Genomic DNA, 10245 nt, shown 5'->3' on the forward strand with positions numbered 1-10245 from the left:
AGGGTGAGGCCTTCCATCTCTTTCCTTCTCCCAAACCACCCATCTTAGGCATCAGCCTCCAAGGCCTTGTTGAGTTCACATTCCAACCCACAGGGCACAGGCTTCCATCTCCCTCCCCAAACCGACTTACAGCTCTGACAGTTGTTATGTCCTTCCCCCCAGCACTGGCCAGATTTACATGACGAAGAACAGGGGTTGCCTGGGAAGAGACAGAGAGAGAGATAGAAGAGATAGAGACATAGAAGTCAGACCAGGAAAGTGATAGAGAGAGACAGACAGAGAAGGAACCATAGGAGGCAGACAAGGGCATGATGTCAGTGGCTGGGCATTAGACGTAGAGGGGTCAGGAGGTCAGGGGACACAGGGCCTGGGTGTTTCAAGTTGTTGTGTGGACCAGGCTTTGTAACCCTTCAAGCAGCAGATCACTTGAGCTATTATTCTAAGGCAGCACTGGTAAGTATTAGAATAAGCACTAATCTGTGACCCCGCCAGAGACACTGTCTCCATCATCACTAACTACAAGATCATCATCCAACCTACCTCATGAGTCTATTGTGGGGAAAACACGTTGTAAACCTCCAATAACTCTGCAAACAGGCAGGACTAGTGTTGTTATTATGAGTGGTGAGGGGAGGAGTCAGGATGATGGAGGGAAGGAAAAAGAGGGGAGGGTCTAAGCTCACAAGTTCGACTGTGGTTTGTGTCGATGGAGGTGATAGCCAAGTGGTTGTTCTTATGGAAGATGTCAGTCCACAGCACGGTGTCCTGGTGACATAGCTGAGGGTTCTTCTGGATCAGGACCCCACCTTTCAGAATCTCTGCGGGCAGGAGAGCAGGGGAATGATAACATGGCCATGACTGGGGACTTAGCTGGACCCTCCCTCCTTTTCCTTTAAAAAACCCTCTGCTAAAAGTCAGGAGACCTGGATTCTAATCCAAGCTCTCACCAAGTTGCTGTGTGACCGTAGGCAAGTCCTCCCTGGGCCTCATTTTCCCCCTCTGGTAAAAGACAAAAGGTTGAACTAGATGGCTTTCTAAGGTCTCTTCCCTTCTCAGACTACCTTCATCTACTCAGTATTCATCTTCTTTTTTTTCACTTTTCTAAAAAATATATTTTTCCCCAATTACATGTTAAAACAATTTTTTAACATTTTTTTAACATTTTATTTGATATTTATCTTGTATGTACCTAGTATTCAGTGTTGTTTCCCCCTTTAAAATGTAAGCTCCTTCAGTCTTGGACCTGTTTTTGCTTTTCTTTATCTCAGTCCTTAGCAAAATACCTGATGTATCTTAAGCACTTAATAAAGTTTGTTGACTGACAGCTCAGACTCTCTATGTATCATCAAGTTATTCCATGTGTCTTTCTTTATCTCCCCCAGGATTTCTTCTCACCTCCCACAACAGGATCACAGATGGAGAGCTAGGAGCCATCTCAGAGGTCATCTAGTCTAACTCTTATTTAACAGAACAGGAAACTGAGATTAAATGAGATGTCCAAGGCTACACAGGTAGTACCAGAAGTGGGATCTGATGGACTCAGGCCATACTGACTCTACTTAGTACTCTGTTACCTCAATTTTTTACTTTTTCCCTCAGTACTCCTGCTCACCACCCATCACTCTGTGCACCACTCCTTTACAGTACTCCTTACCACCCATCGCTCTGTGCACCACTCCCTTCATTTTCCAGTACCTGTGAGGCTTCGAAGTTGCAGCTCTCGAAGGCCAGGGAGGCCCTCTGGTGTGGGAGGGGCAGTCCCAAGGAGAATCCCATTGTCCAGAACAACCAGGGCATATTTATCCTCAAAGAGCTGTGTGCCTCGTATGATGCGTAGCCTCTGCAGTGGGAAACTCTTCACTAGGCTGTGAGCAATCAGCACATACCCCTGCACTTCCTGGATGTCCTGGGGAATGGGGCAGAAGAATGGGGGAATTAGGATGGAAAATGGAAATTCCCATGTGCCCAGCAAGACTGGGAACCCCAAGAACACCTCTTCCAAGAAGCAATCTTTCTCAACTGCATTGGGTCCATCCACCCTTAGTGATCGAGTTCAGTCTATTAGTGTTAACTATGACTAGGGGACTGGATAGGGTCTAGACTTATGATTTCATTAATATATGGAATTCCCAGGTGAGGAAACTCCCTCCACCAATGTAAGTTGGAACTTTGCCACAAACTTATCATCTTAGAGTTGGCCTAGAGCACTAAGAGATTAAGTGACTTATCCAAGGTCACACTGCCAGTATGTGTCAGAGATGGGGCTTGAACTCAGGTCTTTCCAACTGCCACACCAGCTTTCTAGCCTTTACATTAGGCGACACTCCCTCTTGATGTTATCAACAAGAATAACATCTTAGACGCTGTGGCATTCAGATAAGGCACTGGACTCTACCCACTTGGGCGTGATGCCTTTTGTAATTATTATTAATTATTATTATTAATAAGTCTTCAGTCTAGAACATTGATGCAGGGAACTCCCAATGTGTAAAATCCTTGAAACTTATGATGATCTGCAACTTGGTGATAACTTACTAAGTGCTGCCCATGGCCACAAAAAGTTCACAGAGCAACTATGCGAAAGTGGCAGTTCTTGAATCCAAGTTTTCCTGACCCCAAATCCAGCTCTCTAACCACCATTCCATGCTGCCTCCCAATATTATTGTTGTTGTTAATAGCCAGCTAGGTGGCCCCATAGTGCATAGAGCACCAGGCCTAGAGTCGGAACACTCATCTTCCTAAGTTCAAATCCAGCCTCAGATATTTACTTTTTAGATGGAGAGCTAGGAGCAATCTCAGAGGTCATCTAGTCTAACTCTTATTTAACGGAACAGGAAACTGAGATTAAATGAAATGTCCAAGGCTACACAGGTAGTATCAGAAGTGGGATCTGACAGACTCAGGCCATACTGACTCTTCTTAGTACTCTGTTACCTCAATTTGTTATTTTTTCCCTCAGTTCAAATCTGGCCTCAGACATTTACTAGTTGTGTGACCCTGGGTAAGTCACTTTACCCTGTTTCCTCATCTGTAAAATGAACTGGAAAAGGAAACGGCAAACCACTCCAGTATCTTTGCAAAGAGAACCCTGAATGGGGTCACAAAGAATCAAATATGCCTGAAATGACACAGCAACAAACTACTTGAGGCAGTGTGGTATATTAGATAGGACATTGGACTTGAAGTCAGGAAGACCTGGGTTCATATCCCACCTTAGGTACTAGCTGTGTAACTCTGGGCAAGTGACTTAGTCTCTCTGACTCAGTTTCCTCATCTGTAAAACAAGGGTGTTAGGTTTATGGTCTCTAAGGTTCTTCCAGGTCTGAATCTAGAGTCCTACTGCTAACCCACATTTACATAACACTTTCTCCTTTTCTCATTGTCCCTTTCACTTGAGCCTTACAATATCTTCACCAGCAGAGCATAGGTCAGATAAGTCCATCTTATAGTTAGGGAGCACAGTGGGTATGTGATTTGGGGAAGTTACTTGTTAGTAACACTGGGTTAGTAGAAGAAATAAGATTCAAAGCCAACTCTCTTGATTCTTAGACTGCTCCTGGCAGAGGTAAGAAAAAAGGAACAGGGAACTGTATATTTAGGGGATCAAACTAAGAAACGTGAGCAAAGTAGAGAGATGGGGAAGCAAAGTGTGAGCTTGGTAAAGAGGGGAGTCCCCAGCCCCAAGAAGAGATGTCCAAAGGCAGATGCATTACAGGAAGAAAAAGGATTGATTCAGTAGTGAGAGGAATTCCTTCCTTCATTCCTTTGTTTGTTCATTCCTTCATTCACAATAACAATAGCTGACCTTTATATAACACTTTATAGTTAAGAAATGCTTTAGATAAGTTATCTTATTTGAAACTTGTAATAACCCTGTGAGGTATGTAGGTATGCAAATAATACCATCCCCATAGCATAGAAGAGAAAACGGAGGCCTCAGGTGAAGTGATTTGCCCTAGGACACACAAATAAATAGCAGAGCCCAGATTTGAATATAGGTCTTCTAATTCTGAATCTGGTTTCCTCATTCATTCTTTTATTCAGTCAACAATTATATATTAACTACAACATGTTGTAATGAAAAGACTGCCCTATTTAGAGTCAGGGGTTTTGAGTTCAGATCCTAGGACACCTAATCTCAGTTTCCTCACCTGTAAAATGAGGAAGTTAGACTGGCTGACCTCTAAGATCCCTTTTCATCTCTAAATCTGGAATCCTATTCTGTCCAAAGCCAGGGGGAGATTTAAATCAGGGACTCTTTTTTTTTTTTAATTTTTAGGCAATTGGGGTTAAGTGACTTGCCCAGCGTCACACAGCTAGTAAGTGTCAAGTGTTTGGTCTGAGGCCGAATTTGAACTCAGGTTCTCCTGACTTCAGGGTCGGTGCTCTATCCATTGCGCCACCTATGTACTCTATCCACTGCACCATCTAGCTGCCCCATTAAATCAGTGTTTCTTAACCTGAGATTCATGAACTTCTAAAAAACATTTGGCTAACTATATTTCAATGTAATTGGTTTCCCTTGTAATCCTATGCATTTTGTTTTATACATTTAAAAAAAATTTTCTGAGAAGGAATCTATAGGCTTCATGAGATTGCTGAAAGAGGTCTATGACACAAAGGAAAGTTAAGAATCCCTAGTTTAGACCCTCATGGAACTTAGAATCTCATGATTATACAGATAATTACAATGCACAGTACTTCCTTCAGAGCCATAACTTGGACTTCTGGCACCTGGGGCAGATCTAGTTGGAGGTCTCACTCTCCCTCCCAATCCAAGAATTAGCTTGGAGTCTGTTCTTGGGCAATGCCATTTATAAGAGAGGTCACCCCAGATTTATCTGTTATGAGATCTGGATACCTGAAATGTAGCTACCTAGGAAGAAAGGTCCCTCACTTTGTGTCCCAAATGCCAGCCCTCAAGTGCCTCAACAAATGTGAGCTGGGGTGTAGCCTGTGGGGACTCCTGGCTAGGCAAGAGACTCCCAAATTGATCAGGCTGCTTAGAGAAGCTGTGGTATTCTGGTCGCCTCTTTATGATAAAGGACCAGGGATTGTTTGTCAGCTTGTCCCTTTGAAGCAGCAATGGGAGTTTGCCCTCTTGGTCCCTTTCTTTGGGTCGAGGGCCTTGAATTGGGTTTGGTGGAGAGTTCTGATCTTTCCAGGAAGCATTGCGGAGGCCCAGCCTTCCCTGGCAGAGTCAGCCTGAAGCCTCGATAAGGTGAACGAGACTGTAACCTTTGGAGCCAAACCCTTAAGGAAGTTCAATGTAAATTAGACTTGCAATTGTAACTTAAGAGTCTCCAAACTGGTTGGAGAGGCTTTGCCTTCCAAAGGATGATACTCTTGGCTGGGAGATCTATGTGTAAACAGAGAATGTTTCTTGAAATGGACTACTCTCTGGATGGAGCCTCCAGGACAGAATTGGAGAAAGATGGTGAAACCATCTAAAGAGTGCTCAGAAGGACTCAGAGTCAACCATGTTTGAGCAGGAGGAAGCCTGAGGGCCTACATTTGAAAAGGGGCTGGAATAAAAACAGCTAGTACTACTATAGCAGCTTTAGAGTTGGCTGAAAGCTTTAAAAATATCTCTTACAATTAACCAGGTGAGGTTGGTGCTACTATTACCCCCATTTTGCAGATGGGGAAACTGAGGCCGGGAGAGAGGTTAAGTGACTTGCTTAGAGTCGTATCGACAGCATCTGAAGTGGTATTTAAACTCAGTTCTTCCTGAGTCCAAATGTAGCTCTTTCTATCTATCCACTCACTGTGCTGCTTAGCTGGTAGGGTAGAAAAGGAGACCTGGATGGTCTAGCTGTTTTACACCTGCTACTTAGTGGCTAATCTTGCCCGTGTTGGTGCCCTGTAGCTCCTGATTCGATGGATTAATGTCAAATCATCACTTTATGATGTATCCCTCTCCTGCCTACTGGACTATTTACTCTTGACCAGCTACTCTCATCTAGAGGAATATTTCAGTAAGGCTAGCAGTATGGCACATAGGAAGATGCTTTGGTGGAGCCAGCTGGGAGAGAGCAGAGGACTTTCAGGGGAGGAAGAACACCAGGAGACCTTTAAGTCTGTGGCCCAGAGAGAAGCCCATACATTTTAAGTGCATTAGAGAGCTAGGGCAGAAAATGCTATTTGAGATCAACTTAGGACAATGAGGTTAGAGTACGTGACAGGGAAGAATGGGAAGGAAGATCCTAGAAAGGATTTGTTTGTTAGCTTTAAGAGAGTGGATGTTGGGGCAGCTAGGTGGCACAGTGGATAGAACAGGAGAACCTGAATTCAAATCCAGCCTCAAATACTTACTAGCTATGTGACCCTGGGTAAGTCATTTAACCCCAATTGCTGAGAGAAAGAGAGAGAGAGAGAGACAGCATCCAGATTGGGGTGAGGGGAGGTGCCATCTCACCTGGGGCAAGAGGGTAATCTCTAGGTCTCACCTGGAGGAATGAGAGGCTGGCATCAGCAGGCAGGTAAGTGAGCTCCAGGTTGCCCTGTACAACCTGGCATCCTTGGTACAGGTGGCTCAGTGTGTCAAGGTGATTCTCAATACTGGCAGGATACTGCAGCTTCATGTCTGTGCCTGTGCACACTAGCAGGAGGGGAAAAATATGCCATGGTCAGTGCTGGCACTGTCCATTTGAAGCTCATCAACACAGAATTCTCACAGCAACCACGGAAACCCAGAAGTCCTGTTTCCCCAGCGAGGGCACAAACACACAGGGAGAATCATTGCTTAGGTCCTGGCCCAAAGAAGGAATAGCAGTCTACCCCAATATCACTGGACCCATAATTCCACTCAAAGAGCTAACCACTAAACAAAATTATGAGCTAAAGGGGGAAGGATTTGGGGTGAATCATTTGCCAACTATACCCATGCAAAATACAAGAGATCTCCAGAGTGGGCATAGTAGCTTTGTGCCAGTCCCATGTTGCTTACCATAGATGGGGTAACAGTGTATAACTGACCTTGTCCTCCCCTCCTCTCATAGGGGAGCCAACAGAGAAAACCTCCCTTCATCCCAGAGGCTGTCCCCTAAGACTCTGGCATAATGCCAATAGGGTAAAAATCCCCCAAGGGGGAAGATGAATCATCAGCACCCCCCTCCCTCTCCCAAAGCATTTTCCCCACCCCATTCCAATACCACCCACATGCCAACCTCCTGGCAAAGAATATCCTCCCACCCCTAATACCACCCAGAAAGTGTCAGTGAGGGTCAAAGTTGGGGGTGGATAAGGCCAGGGACCCTGGTCACTACAGGGTGAGCTGGATAACCCCAGCCTAGAAAGAAGGGGCAGTTTATAACCACTTCTATTCTGGGCACATGGAGTAGCCAGAATCACAGCAGAACTCGGTCAAGGTAATGGTGTGTATATGCGCCTAAACCTTGTACAAACTAGCACCCACACCCCCACAAGGGGTGAGAGCCGGGAAAAAGTTGGCCAAGGCTCTGCCCCTGGGACAGCTCATCACACCCCACCCCCACCCTCCACCACCAAGCACATACGTCAACTGCTAACCAGCAGCTGAGTGACACCATGGTAGACAGCTCAACCAGGTGTCTGCCTGGGCCCAAGGCTAACTGAGACAAGAGATGCCTACCAGGCAGCCAAATCAGGGTAAGACCCCCACCCCCAGCCCTCCTTGAAAGAAAAATTGTGGTGGTGGGAGATGAGGGTAGTCATATTATCAGCTGGTTCCATGCCTGCTGGCAGGAAGAGGGTTAATATGGCCTGCTGAACTTGTTTTTCTGCTCAGGTGAGAAGATGAGTCACCTGACGCATCTTGACCTGGGAGGGTGTGCCTAGAGGGGTGGCAGGCAGAGGGAGGGCCACTATAGACACACAGCCCTGCATTTTACAGAGCTGCCCGGGATTCCTGCATAACACTTCCATCCCCAATCCTCTCCCTCTTCTCTACTCATACCCCAGGCTCCTCCTCTCTTCAGCAGGTTTTATCCCTCACCTCAAAGGCTGAGAAAGAATGCAATCTAGGCCCTACTTTTCTGCCCACCAGAGAGTTTTCAGGGAGCAGAGGAATCTTGAAGGCCTGATGTCTGGATGCAAAGAGGGCAGAAGCCAAGGGATTAATTTTTTTCCCTGTGATCTTCCACCTCCCTCCTCCCTAATCCTGAGATCTTCTATCTCTACCCACTAAATCTTGCGAAGGAGAAGGAGAGAGAGAAGAAATGGAAGGACTAGAAGCCAGAAAGAGGGATACCAGGAGTCCAGCCTTCCAGACTGAGGGAGAACTTCTCATCTCCCTCTGTCTCCACTATTGAACTCATCCTTGTTCCCATCCCCCCACCTAGCTCCCAAGAGAAATTGGAGCCAGGGGGCAGACAGGGCCCAAAATAAAGACCCTGCCCTGACCAGCCCCCCCACCCACTTCAGCTGCTCAGCCCCAGCCCAGCTGTCTCCCTAGGCCCCAGCCCAAGGCCCAGGGAAGGGAGCCCCCTGACCCCACCCCCCACTAGCTCCCTTGTTCTGAGGCACACACCCAAAGTAGTATGCATTGGTAGGGCCACACAGAAAGAACAACATGCGGAAAGGCCCAGTGGCTCATACACACTCTGAGTGTCACTAATAAACTTTCAGAAAGAATCTCAACTTCAGGAAGAAAGGGGGCTAATGGGGGAGTGGAGATAGCCCTGGGCCCCAGCACTTTTGTTTGCTCATTTTGTGACCCTTTAGCTGCTTATGAGACTCCCAGATTGGAGTGTTTACACACTGCCAGGGAGAGGTAGGTGGAAGAGGAGAAAGAAACTCACTCACTCCAACAACTCAGCTTCTAGTTGTAGTGCCAATGGCCAGCAGACATCCTAACACATTGACACACAGATAACAGGCAACAGACACGGGGCAGAGGACTCTTTTCCCATCCTTGCCAGGCTCCCTCCTTTCTCCAACCCCTCCAGACACAGAACTTCCCTCTCCACTAACACTTGCCCTTTATTCTGAAACTCTTTCTGTCCCTGAGCCCCACATTCCGTTGGATCTGCCAATATTTCTTTGTGGGTGAAACTGAGATCAGTCTCCTTCCCTGCAAAGGAACCTGCTTCCAGTTCACCTCTTCCCAAGAAGTCCATAGATCCTGAACTTTCTGAATTCAAGAGAAGAAAATGTACTTTTAATGTGTCTGAGTTATAGAAGCCATGATGCGGCAGCTAGGGAGCTGGCCTTGAAGCCAGGAAGACCTGGGTTCATTGACACACACAGACCTTGTGGCCCTGGCCGAGTCACTTTCTAGCTTCTTCCAGACCCATAGTCAGAAGACACATAGTCTAGTTTCCCATCTTCCCTTAGTATTCTTTTCTTTTTTTCTTTTTCTGGAGAAGCAATTGGGGTTAAATGACTTGCCCAGGGTCACACAGCTAGTAAGTGTCATGTGCCTGAGACTGGATTTGAACTCAGGTCCTCCTGACTCCGAAGTATTCTTTTCTTTAGTCTTCATCATACCCCCGACCCTGGTACTTTGTAAAGAGACCTCTGAGGCCCTCCAGTCCAATCCTTTTACTTTAGAGATAAAGAAATTGAGTCTCAGGGAAGTTAAGTGACTTTCAAAAGGTCACACAGGTAGTAATTGTTAGAGATAGGTTTTGAACCCAGGTCCTTTGGTTCCACAGTCAGTGTTCTTTCCATTGTACCAAGCTGCTTGGCTCTGTTTATTTTGCTAGGTCCTACCAATATGGCGCCTTCATTCCTGCCCAATCTCTTTCTCAGTCATATGGTCCTCCTTGGTGACACTCAGCAACTACCAGGGTTTACTCCTCCTAAAAGGAATCAGACCCTAGAAGGATCTTCCTATTTCCTTCCACTTCACCAATAATCACCAGTCCAGTTCCTAATTCCAGTGTTCCCAAACACCTGCTTTCAGGAGGGAGTTTGGGGTGAGTTTCCGACACTACCCCCATGGTAGAACTCTCCCACAGAGGCAGAGACCCAGTCTCTGATGATGCCTGCTTTGCCCTCACTTGCTGCCCCCTCTTCCCTGCTTTTCTCTCCCCAGTCTTCCGCCCCAGTTGTTTCACTCCCACCCACACCCCAAAGACTTCCTGCCATCCTCAACAGCACTCACCCCACCTCCCAATTCCAACCAGTCTCCCTGGCCAGGGAACAGAATTCTGCTCATGGAACATGGATCCTCTCCTTTCCCCCTTTGTCCAATCAACTGAAGACAAGAGAGATGAGTGTGTGTGTGTGTGTGTGTGTGTGTGTGTGTGTGTGTGTGTGTGT

General features: G+C 46.5%; 1 protein-coding gene across 1 annotated transcript in view; it reads right to left on the reverse strand.

Moving 5' to 3' along the window:
• The window catches only part of ERBB2 (erb-b2 receptor tyrosine kinase 2), a 31740-nt gene that overhangs the window by 18259 nt on the left and 3236 nt on the right, over window positions 1–10245 (reverse strand). The window contains exons 2-5 of the mRNA XM_027873114.1: window positions 6450–6601; window positions 1696–1906; window positions 684–818; window positions 131–199 (exon numbers count right to left, since the gene is read on the reverse strand). Of these exons, the coding sequence (XP_027728915.1) occupies window positions 131–199; window positions 684–818; window positions 1696–1906; window positions 6450–6601 (567 nt within the window). The remainder of the gene's footprint in view (window positions 1–130; window positions 200–683; window positions 819–1695; window positions 1907–6449; window positions 6602–10245) is intronic.

This window comes from Vombatus ursinus, unplaced genomic scaffold (genome assembly GCF_900497805.2).
Source record: "Vombatus ursinus unplaced genomic scaffold, bare-nosed wombat genome assembly UNPS02014801.1, whole genome shotgun sequence".
In the NCBI taxonomy this organism is placed as follows: domain Eukaryota; kingdom Metazoa; phylum Chordata; class Mammalia; order Diprotodontia; family Vombatidae; genus Vombatus; species Vombatus ursinus.